Below are 20,849 nucleotides of genomic sequence, written 5' to 3' on the forward strand. Positions count from 1 at the left end.
TCATTTTAAAGCTTTATTCATTAAAAGAATCAGCACAGAAAACTGAGAACAGAAATTATAACTTTTGGGCACGTAGCCAATACAATTAAAGAACATGTTTTGGTAAAGTAATCTAGCTGGTATCTCTGTTTAGTGGGGCACAAGAGAAATCAGAAGTACGCTGGAACACACAAAAGCTTGTGAGAAACAAAAACAAGGTTATCTTAAATGTGCTACAAGACTTCAACTTAAGCTATTACAGGATTTGAAAGAAAGGGGGGGGGGTGTGCAGAACTACCAAACTGGTTATTATATTATAAGGCGTGTTCTATGACATGTATAAAAGAATGGATAACTCTTGTAAACCAAAGACTAATGAAACTAGAGGGGCATGACTTAAGTATGAGCTGGCATGCATATGTGTGGTATGGGAAATATAAGGAACAATCACACTTTACGGAACATGTTATAAAGAGAGCATTGGGTCTAGTGTGGCATAAATTTCAAGCACAAACATACAAGAAAATTCCAATATGGGTAGCTCCTATAGAAGCCTTTACGTTGATGTACTGAATCAGAAAGGAATGTTACTAACTTATAAAGAATTACTCAACAGAGAACAAAATATAAAAAAAATAAGCAAGAATTAGAGGAGCTAGGGGTGGCGACAGATTGGTGGTCAATGAATAAACTAGAATCAAGATTTTAAAAAGATAAAAACATGGGCTTTTTTGAGGGTGAAGTCCAGGTGGACAAACTGTGAATCCATACTGATGAGAAAATAATAAAGAAAATGTACACATACTTTTTGGAATATGAGCTGGAGAATGAGAGAGTAAAGGAGACAATGATAAAATGGGCAAATAACTTTGGTTATATTGATATTGGTCACTGGACAATAATGTGGAAAGATTGTTATAAAATGATTAAGCCGGTAAACCTAAGAGAAAATATCCTCAAAATGTTTTTCAGATGGCACCACACCCCTGCAAAACTGGCAAAATGTCAGAGGGTGGCAGCAATATCTTTTGGAAATGTAAAAAAAAAAAAAAAGTAGGAACGTATTATCATATGTGGTGGACATGTGAAAAAGCCAGGGGTTATTGGTTACAGCTGTGGGAAATAATAAAAGGGATCATGCAAAAGAAATTAAATTTCAAACCTGAGATAGCACTACTAAATATTATGCCAGAAATTACTGACAAGAAAATCAAATATTGTTTGATGTACATATTTATAGCGGCTAGGTTACTCTGGGCCTGAAAAAGGAAAAGTGAAGACATACCTACAATGGAGGAGTTCCTGAAGAAGCTGTTGTATATTACAGAACTAGATACACTCTCAGAAGCACTACGAGAACAACCAAGGGACCATGCAAAACAAAGTTGGAACTTAATATATGTTTGGGCCCAGGGACAGACCAAAGGATAGGACAAATTGATTGATGTTTTTTTTTCCTTCAATGCTCTCTGGAAAATTGGGAAATATGGGACTCAATGAGGTCTGAATCTCTGTCCTCAAAGGGGTGGGGGGATTTTTTTTCTTTTTTTCTCTCTCATTTCTTTCTCTTTTTTCTATTTTATCTTATATTGCACATTTGTTTGTAGCTGATAGATTTATATGTTCAAATTTTAAAAAAGGAAAAAAAAAGTGCTACAAGACTTCTGGTTTCTCTTTTATTCTAAGCTTTTACATATGAATAAGAAGTTACAGAAACCTCCTAAGCCTGCATCGCAGGATTTGTCTCTTAGGCCCACTGTCACCTACAATAAGGACTGCAATGTATCTGTAAAAAAAAAAAATCAAGTCAGTTTGGTGACATCCGACTCCTATGCTGGAGGAATGAATGAGCTGCAAAGGAAGGAGCCAGTTTTTCTGGCCCTAGCAGATTTATTTAACACCATTTATTCATTGGTTTTGATCATCAGTGGATTGTGTCATGCTGGACACTATAGCAGGGTGCATTTGGTAGTTGTACACAGCACCATAATCTGAAATTTGCAGAGGTACTGTATAAGCCTCTCCCTGTTACCCCTTGGGATTGGTTGTAGGCAGTGACACCAGACCAGTTCTGCTTAAGAAAAATATCTAGCTGGCTCCACCACTGCTTGTTTGCTTAATAGTGTTGGTGGCACAGGACTAGGAAGAGTTAATGGCAAGGGAGCAGGATGCAAGTAATTGATGGTGGGCTGGACTAGAAGTGGTAGCAGGATCAGGAACACAACTTAAGTCTGTTGGTGCTTTGGAAAGATAATAATAAGCATGAAAGTACTTGGGAACACAGGAAATGAACAGGGCTCATACATAGAGGGCATGGCTACCAACAGTTTGGACTGTGGCCATATTGTTTGTGTGTGGGAGAGGGTGTGTTTTATGTACCTGGCCTGCACAGTTGAAAAAAGGCATGCACTAGGGTCAAATGTATTCAAACGCTAGGGTTAAATTACAATTATTCATTAAGGAAATTTGAAGAGTAGGTGCTTAGGGCTAATTTCTTTGTGGCTACTGACATTTTTATTTATTACACAGATCCTTTACATGTATCTATGCAGCCAGTTCAGAATGTCTCTCCTTCCTTCTTCAATATAAGGTTTATCTTGAGGATTAATATCTTCATTCTTGCGATGTACAAAACCATGGGTTTGTCCAGGATAAATTTTCACTTCAAAATCAACTTTGCATTGTTGTTTTAGTTTTTGTTCCAGCTCAGCAACCTGTAACAGAGAATACCTTTTCATGGCTAATCCTAAGTGCAGATCATACTTTGTGTTTCATAGAACTAATGCAGCTCCTATCAAACGTCGTGAAAACTTCATGAAAACAACCCAAATTTTTCCTATGTTATTATTTCCAGTTCAAATAGTTAAGCATGGACACTTAATGCAGTGTGCTGTGGAGACTTGGTTCTTTCTGCTTCATTAATTCCATGTTTCCCATTTCTATTACTTTACAACAACCAGGCATCATGTGAGTTTTTCAAACAATTTGTGCTTTACAATATTTAGGACCAAGGAAAGCTGTACCTGGTGGACTTTTATGAAAGTCACAACCCATTTTTGCATTCCCCATAAAAACTAGAAGTAGAAGATACAGTGCTGCCTCGCCTTACAAATGTCCTGACATACAACCATTTCGAGTTACGACCAGCTCCGACTGCAAAATTTTTGCTCTGACTTGCGGCTGGAGCTTCCAGTTACAAACAGAAAAAGGCAGGGAAAAAAGGCAGGGAATTCAAATTGCTAACCGTTGGTGGCAAAGAAGCAGCTTCTTTGTAGCTCTTTCACCCCAACGGTTAGAGTGAGTGTGATCGGAGGAGGCTTCAGACTGCCTGGTAAGGTGAGGTGCTGCTTTCTGCTTTTAAAAAGCTATTCGGGGTGGGTTTTGAAGCGTGGTTTTGGGCTGGGTGGTGCAATTATGTTTCTATGCTGTGATGGGTCTTGGAGGGTTTGTTTTTTGCTTTTCTTTTCTTTTTCCCCTTCGGCCGGAACGGATTAATTGTGTTTCCGATGGGTCTTGCAGTGTTTTTTTGGGGTGTGTGTGGGGGTTTTTTTTTTTCTTCAACCAGAACAGATTAATTGCATTTCAATGCATTCCTATGGGAAATGGTGCTTCGACTTACGACCATTTCGAGTTATGACTGGAGTTCCGGAACCAATTAAGTTCGTAAGTTGAGGCACCACTGTATTTATGTTGTTGAAGAAGGATATAGTTGAAGAAAGATATTCAAGCAAAAATTATAAATGTTACAATTCAGTGATACTAGTTTGGAAAGAAGTAACAAGACTGTAAGATCTGGTCTATCATTCTCATGTATGGTCCCAAATGCTACCACTGTTTCTTACACTCACAACCTCGTACTTCCTTCTTGTTTAAGCTAATTCTCATAAGATTACTTATCCCAACATAAGCAAACATATCTGATGCAAAATAGTCCAGACTTTCTACTTCTAATAAGGAAATTAACATTACAAAAAGCCAATGACTATGAACAATAAAAGAATAAAGATATTCATAGGTACATGTTAATCATCTTAAAATCTGTCATGGGATCATCAACTATATGAAGTCACGTTATCTAAGATACACTGAATTTTAAGAGACATGAATGCCCTGTGAGTTAATCCTCCCACCCCCATACAATTTATTTTCCATACACAGGACACTGGTCTTACATTACTTGAAATATAATCTGAAAGTTCTGCCTTTCAGAAATAACCTTACTTGGTCAAGAGGAATGACATCATCGTTCTCTCCAAAAATGTAAAATGTGGGGCTCTTCAGATTGCAATGGCCCTCCGCTAATTTGATAGCTCCTAAATAATATTTAGACCCCCCCCCAAAAAAAGATTACAATTAAACGCCACAATTTGAATGAACAAATAACTTTTCATATTCAGTAACTGTACATAAATTATTTTTTTCTGGATATGAGAGGGATGTTGTTCATACGTGGCATAATTTGGTGTCAGATCACAGTGAGAGAAACCATATTGATGGGTTTCGTGCCTGCTACAAGTGCATATCTGGGTGCTTTAGCAACTCCTGGCAGCATTCAGATTGCTGGAAAGACACCAAAATGATGCCACTTATGAACAACCTATATTTCATATGCAGAAGAAAGTTAATGGCATCAAAGAAATCAGAAAATCGGAAATCAGAAAATTGTGCCAAAAGTTCAAAAGTAAGGTTGTTACCCAGAAATTACCTATGTTGACTCCATACATATCTCAGACAGACAAGAACATAAGCAATCTGTTGAAACAAGTATTGATGCAGACAGTCTGGATGTCCAAGTAAATCCTAAGCCAGGAGTTCCCTGAAATATTTTGATTTGTATATCAGCCCATACTTCCATTACTAGCACTTCTTGAAAGCCTGACATTAACCCCTAATGTACGTAAGATAACCCATATAATACCCAAACCTTTCATGAAATACAACAGGAGCTGCTCATATTGTAAAATATAGAGATAAGTATTCCATACCATGCCTAAATCATTGATTTCTAAACTAGGAGGCCTGCCACTCAGGCGGTGTTACAAAGGGGGAGCTGAGACTGTATGAGATTTGAGTAAAGGAGTCTCTATCTCTATCTCCATCTACTTCTATATCTACATATGTCATCTATAATTAATATAAAACAAATTTCTGCAATAACTACCATTACTAGAACTAAGGGTATCTCAATAAAAACTACTTATGCCTATTTTGGTTATGCTAATTATGTTAAGTAATTTTAATAAGGTTTTGTGCTTATTTTAAATTATAAACAGCATTTTTTTTGTTAAGGGAAGGGCTAGGTGATGGTGAGAAGAGGTGAGGAGGCATCAGAGTTTCTGAAAAATCGGGTTATGCCAAAACTAGTGGCCGAAACAAAATTTCAATCTTTCTATTCACTCTTACAACTCTAGAAGCCATGTCAGCTTGGCTAATCAGCAGATGTTACAGAAACTGCAACCCAACATTTCTCACGGCCCAAGGAAAAGAGCTGTAAAAATTATAGTTTCGTAAAATAAAAATACATTATAATTATAAAACATTAGAAACACAAGCACTCAAATACTTTATAAAGCACGATGTTGCAGCTGTAAAATAGCACACATGAATAGATATAATTTTAAAATAACCTACGATGGCTTACTGGGTACTGCATCAACCTAAATTCAAAGAAAAACGGTATGGCCACATGTTAATTGAAGACTTTTAATTTCCTTAGTAGTGTCAGTAACCATATTTTAACAAACCACATCTCTATAGTTTAACCCTGGAGATGTAGTGAAAGCAACAATATAACCGTTCTGTTAGCCAAGTCAGAATTTATAATAATAAGTAGCTAGAAAGAGCTCTCTTTCATTCATAAAGTACAAACGAGGTGATGTGCAAATTGCTTCTGCTCAAGTGCAAGAGATAAAATATAAAATGTATCTACACCACACTATCGCAGATGATAGCATCTTACGGAATCCTGACATTTGATCTTTGGTGAGATACTCTCTGCACGAGAGGTCTAGTGCTGTGGTTCAGCAGGATGCACTAAATCTCTCTAAGTATACAGTACTCCCAAACTGAAAATCCCTAGGATGCTATAGGATACAGCCACAGCAGATAAAGTGGCATATTGATATATCTGCATGGTGCAGTTTCATATTCTACAACAACTGGTCCAAGAGTGTTTTCACTCTTAATAGTTACAATCTCTGATAGACAAAAACATGCTCCACCCTAAAAGTTTCACCTTGCTTCCATAAACTAACTGTGTAATTCATGTGGAGGTATCTGTTTCCATTGACTCCTCTGTATCTGGTACATACCGTAGACAGACACGCCCGTCTTAAATTCAGAATATTTCAACATCAAATGATGAACAGCAGCTCCACCCCAACAGAACCCAACAACACCTATCTTCTTTGCATTACATTGTTCCTTCAGATACTTCAAAACCACATCTGTTTCCCTAAAACACAAAAATATAAGTGAATTTTTTTAAAAATCAACTAGAAAAACATAAATCTGGACCAGCAAGGAACAAGTCAATATACACACTGCTAGGGGATTACACACATGCACATGCACGCACACACACACCCACGTGCACCCACGTGTACACACACACACACACACACACACACACACACACACACACACACAGACTTTTAAAAAAAGAAAATGCAAGTAAATAGTCCATTTTGATTAGGCAATATCTAGAGACAGTTCCAGAAGGTGAAACCCAGGTATCTAACTTCAGAAATTCTGAACTGTGGTTTGATAAACCATCAAACACTAAGAGAGGACATTTGAGCCTCTCCCCCCCCACCGCAACTGACTTATAGTTGCAGACACACTAAACCTACAATGTAGTTCACCAGTAGGTCAAGATCTGAAGGGGTGACCTCATCCTGGAACGCTGGGAAGGAAGAGCTATTTCTTCCACCAGGTCAGATATCTAGTTACCTATGAGTACAATCTTTCAGAAACATCACCACAGTTGTAAACAGTATTCCCAAATTCCAGTGACTTGGCACTTACAGTTTTTGTTGTGTAAGCAAAAAACACCTGGGACAGAACTATCACAGCTTATCATGGATTGTTGGCACAGGGATATTCAGATAAAGAAACATATTGGGATTTTTAAAAACATATGCCTTTGTGCAAAGGGACAAAACAAGAGACAGAAAGGATGAGTACAAATAATACCTTTTCATGTGGGGAATTTAGCTCACCAAAAACTGTTATATTACTGTAGCAGAAACATGTTCCATCGTATGCATATGGTAAGGTGTTTGTTTCTATTTGATCTCACAAATTAGTGTATTTCCTGGGCCTGAATGTGGCTCCAGTTTTTGAGCATTATGAACCACATTCTGTTCTGAAAACACACATGTGCACTCTGTTGTGAGCTTTCATTCTTTCTTTAACTCCCTGTGCAAGATGGTTGTTCTTACTGGGATCAGAAGATACCTCAGGACATAAAGAGTGGCGGACATCATGTTGCTTGTCATAATAACCTGCTACTAGAATACACCCACTGAATCAATTGAATGTACAGAGAAGTTGACTCACCAAATTCCCACTGATCCACTGGGCCTAGTCTAACTTCTATTTATTATGCCTAGCAACAGGATTTCAGCCAATGTCTGTGCTTGTAGATTGTGTGTGAATCAAATTCTGTCTTCCCACCGCTAAGGTGGCCTTTCCTTGACTGTTGCTCCCACATTCCATTCCTGGCAGGATGGTTCAGGTGGATTCCAAAGGACACTGACAGGTTTAGGAGAAACAACAATTCATCCATCAGGGTAACTAATGCTTTCCTTTTCCAGTCAAGTCTGAGACTTGAATAATAAGGATCTAGATCAGTCTTCCCCAATCCAATGCTTTCCAGATGCATTGGATTTCAACTCCTTTTCAGCTCCAACCAAAATGGCCAATGGTCCGCAACCTTGCTGGGAATTGTAGTCCAAAGTATCTAGATATCAAGGGCAACACTTTGAGGAATACTGACCTAGAAAACTAGTGTCAGCCAGGAAAACTTGGCAGTGGGCCACTACTATGTACTCACATCCCTTGGAAGACAGTAAAACTATAGGAATCTACAGGGCTTATTTCAAAAACTGCCTCACCATTGGTTCTTCAAAGGTAATAGAGTTTATCCTCTCCCTCAAGGAGTTGTGGTGAGTGGAGTTCACCACAAATAAAACATATAAATAAACAAATAAAGAACCATGTAGAGTTCAGCCGTGCCTTTTTCTAAAACCAGAAAGTTTCTACTCAATGTGAGACATGGCTGGCAGTTTGATCATCACAGCAAGAGATAACACACAACAAAATGGTGAAAGACAAGCAAGCCTTCTCACAGTCAAACATTTAAAACTGGTCAAGGCCTACACCTGCACCTCACCCTTGTTTGATGTATACAACTTAAATAGACCAATCCTCCCACCAGCTTGCAACATCAACAGTAGGGAATAATAAACATCATTTGTTTTAAACTCTCACTTGTCAACATTCTTGGCATCTCGTGTTTTTAGCCAGTCATTGAAGATAGACCAGTCATCAGATGGTTTCCAAGGTTCTTCTCCCTTAAAGAAGTCTGGTAAAATTGATCTGTATAGAAAATAAATACAATTTAACTTAAAAAAAATACTTTCTTTGAACACCTTTAGTATTAATCTAAAATATAGAAGGCCACCACCACCATCACCAGAGCCTCATTAAAATTATTTAAGAAAAATAACTCAAGTTTTATTTAAGGGATTCTGATGTTATGCTTTACAAGTAGCTCTTCCTTAGAGCACATTGGGAACAAAGAAACATTTACAACAAATTGGCAGAAATGTTATTGCCCAAGTATTGCTGGTTTCCTGGGGGTCACAGACAGAGGATTGCCTTTCTCCAAAGAATGTATGGAATATGAATACATTTGGGCATCTCCTGGGCAACAACAGTGCCAAATCAGATGCTCATTCCACTCTGGAAGCACCACTGGATTGCTTTTGACACAAACAAAGAATAACGTAGATTCCTGTTCCCATCAGCCCCTACCAGTATGGGCTATAATGAAGAATGATGGGAACAGTGATTCACCAACATCTAGAGGGCCATATATTCTCCATCTCTTCTTTATAATATGGTAGATGTTGAAGCAGTGTTACCTTGTACATGTTTAGGTTACTTTTCCTAGTCTGGTGATTATCGGCTTGAATGCGGAGACCTTTCCCCAAGTAATACAAGTATTTCATGTGTTCAAGCATGCAGAGGGCTTGCCTCCATGTACATAATATAGGATGATTTATTGCATTACAAACTAGGTAGTACAAGGTATTTCACAAATGCCCTGTAGAAATAGTCAACCACTATAAAAATGTATGACACAGTATTTGTCATGAATATTTGTATTTGTATTCAAATATTCAGTATTTGTCATACATCTTTGGATGAGAAATGAGTTCATGTCTCCAGTAAGTTATTATATGAGGTTTTAACTCCACTTTGTATGATTGTGTGTGCAAGTACCTCTGGATTAAATCAGTTGATTGACTGGCTGAATTTAGGTGTGAGAAGTTCTTTTCTTGACAGGTTTTATTATATAATAACTAAAAATAAAAAAAATAACTAAAAAGAAAATAATAATAATGCAAATCAACATCACGGTCTCTAATACCTAACTAGGGTCATCACTTTCACTTTGGGGAAGAGGGCTGCCTGGATATGTAGAAGTATATTCAATGAAAGCAAACACTTGACAAAGCCCAAAATATCCCATTAAAGAGCTCTACATTTCCAAGACCCTTGGAATATTCAGGATAGCTTTGCATTGGGGTACAGTTACAAAATCATAGACATTTGCAGTTTGGGGGGTGGAGCAATGCACTGCAAGTACCCTTAACGTGTGAGTTGGTGTGGGGCTTTGGGTACCATGAAGTTTTAAAATGCTCATCCCTGCAGGAGAGAGGAAAGCAAAAAGGAAAGGTTATCTATATCTTCTGCCTTCTTCTCTCCCCCCCCCCTCACCAAAAATGAATAAGGTTGTGAACTGTTGCCACTTATTTTTCCCAACACTCACAAGAAGATTCACCCCTAGATTTTGGCTCCTTCCTCATTTTGGTGCCCTGGGGCAAAGCCCAAGATGCTCTGCCCTGGCTTACAGCCCTCCCCAAACCGCATCACATATGAGTCTGATAAGCCTGCTTCAGCCTTCTTCGTGATGCTGCCCTTTGTTTTTTTTTTGGATTTAAACTCCCATCAGCTTCAGCTTCAGGACTGAATGAGAAGCATGCTGCTTGCTTCCCCCAGATTTCCATAATGGTACAGTAGGAGCTTTTCTGCCAATACAAGTATCTGCTTCAAAGGCACACATGCTGCAGCAGTTGGAAAGGGTTACTCCTCTCTGCCTGCGAAGCAGATGGGGAGTGGGAGTTTCCCCCCTTTCCCCCTCTGTTTCAGTCTTGATAATAGTGTGCACGACTGCACCCACCCATGCCACACCATCAGGGCCACTATGAATATTTTAAAAACCATTAAATGTATGTTAAATACAAAGACACATTCAGCATTTTGTTTGGCTTGCTCCACAGGTTCAAGTGAGAAAGGAAACATGGGTCAAGCCCATAAGCTCACAAATCTCCTGTTAGCATGCTGATTATCCCCTTCCCCATTCCTTGTGGGTCCCTTATGGACACATGACTGGGTGTCATTACTTAGAGTATGTTGATCTGCAAAGGTAATTGTTTCACTTTAAGTATAACTTCAGTATTGTGAAAAACATATGAGGATGTAATTTGTGCACAACATGATCTAAAAAAGGACAGATGGATGAGAAAAGTGAGGAAAAATAAGGAAATTCTGTTTACATGTATCCATTGGACGTAAACAAGTCAGCTATGTATCGTGTATTAGGTAGCTGCCATCCGAATATATCATGAATCACTATCACAGCTTTGTCAGTGCTGACGGATGGTTTGTTCAGGTAGGCCTTGATATGCCCAACAGAAATGTCGTTTCCAAGTCCTTTGTATTCAAACTTGTCTCCAATGTTGCATGGGCACGGGTTCTGTTCGTTAGCCATCTGTAACATTTAAAATATGATACATAAAGATTAATAACAGCTGGAGGTTGAATGTAGGACTCTAGCCCAACAACATTCAGATGATGGTGCATGCATATACTGTATATGTATATACATATGAATGGTTTGTGACCTCTGGATTCAGAGATGGATGCATAGTGGAGTTAACAAAAGAGTCTCCTAGATACCAAGTCTTATGATAATTTTTAATTAGGACTATCAGAAAAGGTAGGAATATATTCTAGGCACTAAGCATTGTATCCAGGTGTGACATCAAAGCAGACATGATATAAAATGGCAGCTAGCAGCTTTTTAAAATAAATTCCACAGTAGATTCAGAGCCACTGTACTCAGTAGATCAGGACCCTAGATCCAAGTGATCCAGAATGGATCATAGCACTTAAATGTGCCACATCAGTAATATCTATTTCAGAATTAGTAACAGTAACTTATTAGAACAGTGGATAATACTGTACACTGCAATACAAATTGGAGATTCAGTGGAACCAATCACTGTGTATAGAGGCCTCCTCCTCCCATGTACTCCATATTAAGGTCCCAATTTATGTACTTATTTGAGAGAGAAAAAGAACAGGCTGCTAGTGACTTCTCTAAAATCGAGTCTGCTTTGATTTTCAGGTATGCTTATAGTATTGCTAATGTTAGTCATGATTAAAATGCAAAGAGAAGTAACTCAGAATCATAGCCAGTTTGTCAAGGATAATTCCCACAATGAGGCAGAACAAGGACTATGACAATCAGCAGCCATATTTTACAGGTGTGCAGAATGCTGAATTATATAGTCTGGGATGATGCAATGTCCACACTGGCTGGCTGTGTGTAAATGTGCATGTGTATAACTGTGTGGACATGTGGAGAAGATGTAGGATCTCTTCTAATGAATGTTATGCTGTCATGCAGCCGGTTTGTACTGCTAAACTTCTATATATATTGGATTGTCACTCTCGAATTGGCCTTCTCAGCCAACTAGACACTGTTCCAAGCCCTCCAGGCAGAGCACGATACCATAGTCTCTCGAGACAGAAGGATGCCTAACCTAACCACAATTGTAAACACACTTGCTGTTGGAAGAAGCTGTCTTTGTGTGATTCAACTGGACTGCCTGGATTGAAACAAAACTCTGCTAACTTACATCAACACAGTTTTTGTGTGCAAAACGGAACTAAACATGTTTTTTTCAGAATTGTCTCTTCTGAATTCAACAGGGCCTACTCTGTGGTATGTGTGTATGGTACTGCAGCTTGAGTCACAGCAAAAATAGATAGGCCACAAAACAAAATCAAATGTATTTAATATAGCTCGTCTCTGCACTTTTGCAATTCCTTAGCTTACATTTAGTTACATAGTAACACAGGCCTTCATGGACTTTGGACACGAAGAGAATGGGATATGGCGGACAAATAATATTATCTCCATTCCTTTGCAAACACATTTAAGTTACAAATACTAACTGTGGATGAAATAATAAAGTTTCTCTTCAGAGCATCATCTGAGTTGGTTTACAGCCTCTGCACAAATCTTTAGAATTTTGAACAAAGTTTCACATTATTGTTTAAAGCTTTGAACATGTACATAACTATAGATTTTAAATGAGGAGAATCCACTGATCTTCATTGCACTTGTGGATAAATATTTAGTTAGCATTAGAGATGGGCGTATTTATATACAAATATGAATACCCCTGCACAGCTGGACTTAACGAGGCTCTGGCCCCCTGGGGCTGGACCGTCTATTCACACTTCCGTCCGGCAGCAGAATTAGTCAGCCGTCCAATCGCTCCCAGAGCTCCACTCTCTTTCCACTCATCTAGCTACTTCCCAGCTATGCAGGGAGACTCGTCCTCCCTCCCCCTGCCTGGAGTTGGCTAGATGAATGGAAAGGCAGTGGCACCCTGGGAGCGACTGGAAGGCTGACTGAGGCTGCCGCTGCCACCGGATGCATGAGTGGACGGTCCAGCCTCAGGGGTCAGACCCTAAATAAGTCCAGCTCTGCAGGGTATTCATATACACATACAAATACCCCCATCTCTAGTTAGCATTGTTATTGTTGAGTCCTACTCACAGATGGTGAGCCCTTCTTACAGGGGTAGTTTTGTCCTGCACTAAGGAACTGGGACTCCATGAAGGGACTACATATGCCAGATGCTGGGTCACAAACTCCCAGTGAGCATTACATTGAAAATGTGACCACAAGGTAAGTCTGGGCCCAGGACAGGATGGGTCAGTGTGACTCCAAACTTCAGAAGATGGTGAGAGAGAAGAGACACAGCTGAACAGAAATATCATTCTGACTTTGTGGACCTGGAAAACCTAGAAGTAGTATGAGAGAGTATTAGTTTTCATATTTCACCTCTTGATGGCCAAGGAGATTCAGGCAAAGTGCCTAGCCTTCATATCTTCCAAATCTAGAGGCTGGCTGGCTGGGTAGTCAGTCAGTCAGACTATGGTTAACATGCTCTGTATGGAGGACTTGGAACAGCATCTAGGGTGGCTGAGAAGGCCAATTTGAGAGTGACAATCCCTTCCACACTGAAGACAGATACAATTTGTCCCCTGTCCAGCTCCCTGATTTTGCTCGTTTCGTGACTACCTCTTTGCCTCGGCCTGCTGAACAAGTGTCTCTTCAAATTGGGAGAGGCCGTGATGCATTGCCTGCCTCCAGGCTGAACGCTCAAATGTCAGGGTTTCCCATCTGTTGAGGTCCATTCCTAAAGCCTTCAGATCTCGCTTGTAGATATCCTTGTATCGCAGCTGTGGTCTCCCTCTGGGGCAATGTCCCTGCACTATTGGAATCCGACCATCAGCCATTCTCACGACAAGTATGTATGTATGTATGTATGTATGTATGTATGTATGTATGTATGTATGTATGTATGTATGTGTGTGTGTGTGTGTGTGTGTGTGTGTGTGTATGTGTGTGTATGTGTGTATTTATTTATTTATTATTTATTTATTTATTTATTTATTTGCTGCATTTCTCCCCATTGAGGACCCTAGGGTAGCTCACAACAACTGAAACAGTACAATAATCAACAATTTAAAAATACCATTGAAAGAATGATTAAACAGTTATCAGTATTAAAACCAAAATAAAAAACAATTTTAAACTAGTTCTGCCTTTCATCTATCATATGTCAACTGTATACACGTCAAATTAGCCATACCTCAGTTTCACCATAATAGAAGTGAAGGTAAACTTATAAGCAGACTTTTACTGTCACCAAAGGGAAACTCATTTCCTTATTATAACTAGAAGTACTTAGCACACACTTGGGACACTTGCCCCAATGTGATTTCTACATGTATTTCAGTCTCAATATAATAAAAGCATTGGTTCTTCTCTCTGCAAAAGATTTTGCTGCAATTCTGAGATCAGACAGCTAGCCAGTTATAGCAATGACAGTTAGCCAGTTATAGCAAAGTATCATAACTTTATTTGGTATCTCTCTCTTCCACTCATGTTACTGTGGAGGGCAGTTTCGCATTTCAATCTAGTTTCCTACCAGCTGGAACTAAGAGTCCTCCTGTTTCTTGTGAGAGCAGAATGCTTGATTTCTCAATGCTCTAATAGAAATGAAAATAAGAGGGAAATTACCTCAGCTGTTAATGAGTATTTTGGCTTCTACCACACAGCTTCCTGGACAGCACTCGCTGTGCTTGTTGCAGCTCTCCTGAAAAAAAAAAAATGAAAATCAGTTTGCTTGTTACGAAACACTACCAGAGGCTGGCACAAAGTAAAACCAGAGTGGAAGTGGGAGGAGACTTGAACCCCTCCTCTCTGGCTCTTCCTCCGGTCATGCTTACTCAGCATATTCGTCCACCACACCCCTCCTCTAAAGAACCACAAATCATCTGACTGCTGCCCTTTTGCTCTCTTTGGCAGTTCTGCATTTGGGCATTGACAAGGTCTTAAATAACACACCACAACATACCTTGTTTAAGTGCCTGCTTTATTAAATCATTACCCTTAACTGTGCAGTCATTAAAGATCAATGTCATGACCCATTTTCCACAAGTTAAACACATTTTTTGCAATGTTAACTCAGCAGTCAATGTCAAACTAATATTTGGAGTCAAATACAAATACTGGTAAAACAACAGCTGTTTGTTTACAATTCTTCTGTAGAACTTTGTGTCAGTTTATTTTATGGATTTTTTGTTGATATTTATTTTGAATGTTTTTACTCTCATCAAGGTGATAGCGAGTAGGTATTAAATAAAGAAGGTAGTGAAACATGTAGCAATATAGAACAATATAGCAAGTATATAAGCACAGAAGAATCAGGACTCTTCCCACCTAATGTAGCAAATTTTAGCCGACCTTGACTCCTAGAAACATGATAAGGCCTACGTGACCTCCAAACAGAGACCCCTTTTCACAATACAACAGATCCTCAGTCCTCAGGAACAGCAACATCAACATACAGTATAGATAAGGAATACTGTAGTGAACAGCCCTGCCCTCACCTGCCCGTCACCGCAGAACATTAACGCAGTAGCCAATGAGTGAACAGAAGGCGGGGCCACGGGGGAAGGGAATAGGATAAAAAGACTAGTTGATGAAGTCTGAGGGAGAGAGAGACTGTGGAGCTTAAAAGTGATTGAAGAGTGAGTTAGAGATCTGTAATAGTGAGGATTGTAGCAGAGGGTTAAAAGAGTTTTGAAGTAATATCCTAACTGATTCAAATATAAGTGATTTGCAGCCTGTAATTTACTCCATGAGTGTTTATTGATTATCAAGTTCCTTGTGTAAATAAAAGACTTATGTTTTGATAACACATGAGTCTCAATACTTACGTGATATTAAAGCATTAATATCTGGTGGCAGCAAAGAAGAAAGAAGAGCCAGAACCTCATGAAGGCCTGGGGGGATAGGGGTTTCAGAGGAGATTGCGACAAATACAGTACATATCTGGGATGCCAAGAGGTCTGGAAAATTAGAAAGACAACAAGAAGGGGCACCCATCCCTTCATTCTCTGTTAAGAACCAATAGGTCAATTGGATCACAACCTAAACACCAATTAGAGCAAGGATCCAAACTGGTTTCAGATTAAGCCCAATCACAGTTTCCGGGTTTACGACTCTTTGTTTGTAAACTGTATATATGTATCCAATCTATGTCTGTTTTGGCTTATTTTGGTTTCTTAATAAAACGAGTTGTATCACAGCTGGTTTGTCTGTCTCATCCTCTGCCAGATATTAGCTCCAAAATATAGGGTTTTAAATTAAGGCTAACAAAGGTGAGCCTTCTACAGAGAAAATTTGCTGGCATTTGGTAAATTGTAAAGAACTCAAGTAAAGTGTAATCTACCAAATTCAATGCATTGTGGAAATCTGAAGAGTAATTAATTCATTATCCTGCTTCCATTAGTGTCACAGCACCACTCCTCTGGGTGTGTTACAACTCGTAAAATAGAAAACAAAAACAAAAATAGAAATATTAAAACTGATAGCAATAATCCTAAAAAATAAAAAAAATGGTACCACCTAATAGTGCAGATGGAGGAGAAGAGGAAGGGAGAGAGAACAAAAGGGGGAAGTATATTTAATTATTTCCATTTCAGAGGCACTTGATTTGATGCAGTATTTTTGAAACGGCAGGGGACATATCTGTATTATGCAAAAACAATTTGAGTTTCTTCTTAAATTTGTGAAACTGAAAAACCCAACTGTGTAAAACTGATATTCATTAAATAACCAACAACACATTTGCTTCGAAGTATGTACAGTGGTGGACAGATGCCACATGAGGTGCATAGAGTAGAAAAGGAATTCCATCACTGAAAGAGCTCAGCTGTGCCTCCTGGCTAATCTTAATTTTGGCACCCTACCCTGAGTTAGTTATTTATTTATTTATTTATTTATTTATTTATTTATTTATTTATTTATTTATTTATTTATTTATTTATTTATTTATTTATTTATTTATATGACCACTTTTCTTACTAAGTCAGACCTGCAATGCCTTTGTAATTAGGATAATAAACTATTATAAAGTGAACAATAAAAGCAGTGGAGAATGGACTTCCTTGCTGGGGTTTCTCTTCTTCCTCTGCAAGAGGAATGGGGAGAAGCAAGCTCTTTTACAAAGGTGTTGGCTCCTTCTTACTACGTAAAAGGTGCAAAATTGTAAGGGTGTGGTACACATTGTTTCAATAGATTCTCCGTTAAAGTAGGCAGGCAGAATCTACATCCCAGTTGTTTCTGAAGCACTTCTATTGGTCTGTCACGATTCCACATGGCCCCCGATTGTTTCACCAACCAAAGAGCTCACGCTGCGTGCCCCTCAGCTGCCACTAGTTGATTTCATCAACAATACCTATTATTAATTAGGGCAAATGCTAAAATCTGCTGCTTCCCCCCCTCAGTTTTTATTATGTTCAACATCTAAGAAAAAACAAAGTAATTCCTTGTCATGTTCCCAGGGGTCTCAACAGCAAAGTCCGATAAACCAGTCCAATGTCAGAAGTATGTCTGGGGGTTCACTCAGACATGGGGCAAATCTTTTACTGATGGTGGCAGTGCAGAGCCGGGGTTGCGCCGCTTAACCAAGCAGCCAAAAGCAAAGTGTCCTGCGCCCCCACAGTACAGGCAGAGATTCTGCGAGCGGCATCGTGTTTTTTCCTCAGGGATTAGGTGTGGCCGAGCAGCCCCTAACTGCATGGGCTCAGAATCCTGTTGTCTAGTGTTGGTAGGTGGTGGTGGTGGCTATGCTAGGTGTCAGCTCTCCAGGTGGCCATCAATGCAAAGGCATAGAGTGACTAGTTCTTGCAGCGTATTGGGTCGATCTACACGTGCCAGCTCATCTAGGATCCCATCAGGCAACCCTTCCATATATTGGTCCATGACAGCTGCCTCATTCCAGAGCAAGTCTTGAGCCAAGAGACTGAAATCAGTGGAATACTGGGAAACTGAACCCTTACCCTGTTTCAGGGCCCAAATCTTCCTATTGGCAATAACAGCTTGCAAGGGATTGGCAAAAGCTGCTGAAATATGGTCCAAAAAGCCCTGGTAACTCGTGCGAGTCAGGAGGTGAGGCTGAGGAGCCTAACACCGAGGGAGGCCTGGAAAGAAAAGACAAGAAATCGGGCCTTCTCGGTGGTGGCTCCTCGCCTCTGGAATAACCTTCCTCCTGACATTCACGCGGCTCCCTCGCTGGGTATTTTTAAAAAACAATTAAAAACACTGATGTTTCGGCAGGTCTTCCCCTCAATCAATTCCTGATTTTCCCTCTTTTTTCCTCTCTCCTAGTGTCTGTTCCATCTTGTCCAAAGTTTGTCCCCTTTTAAAAATTGTTTTAATTATATTGTATCACGCTTGTTGTAAGCCGCCTAGAGTGGTCTTAAGTGACTAGATAGGCGGGATATAAATAAAATAAATAAATAAAATAAATAAATATCAGGGTTGAAGGAGCAAGGAGTAGAGGAGTAGCCCATTTAGTTGCCTGTCCCTTGAGAAGGCTGACTATGAAGCATACCTTGGTTTTGTCCATGGGAAAGTCTCTGGCACACAGCTCAATATACAGTTTACACTGTGCCAGGAATCCTGGAAACTCCTCCACCTTTCCTCCAGACTTTTCTGGAAGAAGCACAGGGCACTTGACCTGGGAAGCAGCATCATCTTGGGATTGCAGTTGTTGCTGTTGAAGCTGTGCCACTGTTTGAGCAAGAAACTGCACTTGAGTAAGCACAGCATTTAGCTGACGCAAACCTTCGCTTGCTTCTCCCTCCATCTTATGGGAGGAGTGTGGTGGTGGAAGCAATCTTCACGTTCCCAGGGGTTTCAACAGCAAAGTCCGATAAACCAGTCCAATGTCAGAAGTTCAGAGAACGCAGAGCCGATACCAAAATGCCAAAGCCAAATCACAAACCGTAATCTGAAGTCAGGGTCCAAAGCCAAATCACACAACCTAGTCCAGGGTCAGAGTCCAAAGCCAAGGGTCTAGAGAACAAGGTTCAAGGTAGTCAGGAGCATGGGTGCAAGCCAGAAATTTGACTTGTTGCTTCCATGAGCTTCCCAGCCATCTGGGAGCTGCTTATATAATAAAACAGTCCTTGAACTGCTGGAAACCTTTCATTCTGTAAATACTCAGGGCTAGCTGATCTGATGTTTCTGCGGGCAGCATTCAAGCGATTCTCTGACCTTTGTGTCTTTGCCAAAGTCTAGCCCCTACCCTGTCTAGTGGGGGAGGAGAATCTGGGGGCGATTCAGCTGTCTGTGCTTCTAATCGCTCAGCATTCTCCTGAGCTATAGTTAACCCCTCAGGTTCTGGATCTTCGGCTGAACTCATGACATTCTTACTGTCTCTGCAGTGTGATTAAATTGCTACATATGAATGCTGATCTCCCCAACTCCATGCTCTCTAGATTTTTGGACTACAACTCCCAAGAACCCCCAGTAAGGTGTCCAATGGTGATGGATCACAGGGGCTAAAGTTCAACATATCTGGAAAGCGCTATATTGCAAAGTCTGCACTAAGGCCCAGGATCATAGCAGTGGGAGAAGCAGAAGACACCTGAAAGGTCAGGAGCATTTTATCATTTTTTAAAATAATGCAAGTACATTCTAGAACTTACAGTACAATGGCAAAAGGGTCGAAGAAGTGGGAGATCATATTGCCATTTTAAGCTGCTTTCCAGTGTTTGTTTTTAACATCAAATGTGTGATGTTTCATAGCTGTATTGGGGTTCAGTGAAAAGTAGCCTCCAAAAATAAACATCCTTTCCAGAGGTTTCTACCTGGTTGCCTGAAGTCAGCGCAGAGGAGAGAGGTTGGCTCCCATTAAACCTAATTTTTAGAACTTTTTACTTTTGGGCCTCACTGGACAAGATGTTGATCTCTTGTGTGCCAGTGCATCCTTAAATGGATAAGACAGTTTGTTTCTCCTAACCTGGGTTGCCTTCATCTGCATTTGATAAATGAACTTGCTTTTATTTTGCAATTGAATTATTTGCTCCTTGGAGGGAGAAGCTTGGAAAGGGAGAAAATACATGTTAGGCCTAATGTGTTCACTGATGGTCAGAAATTAATCTTTTTTTAGCCACAATTTTCCTTTTTATTTCTCACTCCCCCCCTTATTTTTTGCATCACGCTCCTCCATGGGGCGAAGGACTGTAATCCCAGCTCTGACCCCCTTTCCCAGGGAGGCAAGTTCTGACCAATGAACTTTACAAGCAGTGAGAAGGAGTTCCAAATGAAAATTGGTGCAAGGAAAGAACAGAGATATAAATGGAACAAAAAATACAAGATCAATAATTTGAATAATTGTTCCATCTTCCTCTTTCTTCATATTTGAGATGTTTATTTATTATTTTATATTTTTGCTTGAGACTTGAACACAATTTTTTCCAGCTACGTGACACTATTGTTGTCGCTACTGTTGTTATTTGCATTGAGTTAATTTTTTCCTCTGCTACCAGAAAGTAACCATGGCAACTCTTCTAATTTTGAATTAAGAGGGCAGTGTTTGGGATGAGCAAAGACTGAGGATTCAGGCTACATTAAAGGTCTGGGAGTTTTTAAAATTAATGAATGGAATGAAGGTTCAAAACTCTGCTGGTATATTGTAATGAAAGCTGATACTTTTGATATATTCAGTGAAAGATAATGTCACACATAAAAGGGGGGAAGAGGACAAAAAGAATTGAACAGCCCATAGAAAACAGAGTAAGTTACAAGACATGCTGCATCAGAAGCACAGAATATTGAATGTTGGACACTGGAAGATAAGTACAATCATATTTGAGGGTCACTATCCTCAAAGGTTGAATTAATTATTATTGCAAGT

The 20,849-nt window shown here is 39.6% G+C and overlaps 1 protein-coding gene across 2 annotated transcripts; it reads right to left on the reverse strand.

Annotated features, from left to right (window-relative positions):
• Positions 1-14,860, reverse strand: LOC110080903 (carboxymethylenebutenolidase homolog). Of its 2 annotated transcripts, XM_072998479.2 has the most exons (6): positions 14,657-14,860; positions 10,827-11,041; positions 8,473-8,580; positions 6,291-6,433; positions 4,201-4,292; positions 1-2,693 (listed from the first exon to the last, which is right to left on the reverse strand). In XM_072998479.2, the coding sequence occupies exons 2-6, from the start codon at positions 11,039-11,041 to the stop codon at positions 2,514-2,516; spliced, it is 738 nt and encodes a 245-aa protein (XP_072854580.2). In that variant the 5' UTR covers positions 14,657-14,860; the 3' UTR covers positions 1-2,513. The 2 variants fall into 2 exon arrangements, with proteins under 2 accessions (XP_072854580.2, XP_078247820.1); XM_078391694.1 differs by lacking the exon at positions 14,657-14,860 and having other exon boundaries at positions 978-2,693; positions 10,827-11,050.
• Positions 14,861-20,849: the final 5,989 nt, after the last annotated feature.

This window comes from Pogona vitticeps, chromosome 4 (assembly GCF_051106095.1).
Source record: "Pogona vitticeps strain Pit_001003342236 chromosome 4, PviZW2.1, whole genome shotgun sequence".
Taxonomy (NCBI): Eukaryota; Metazoa; Chordata; class Lepidosauria; order Squamata; family Agamidae; genus Pogona; species Pogona vitticeps.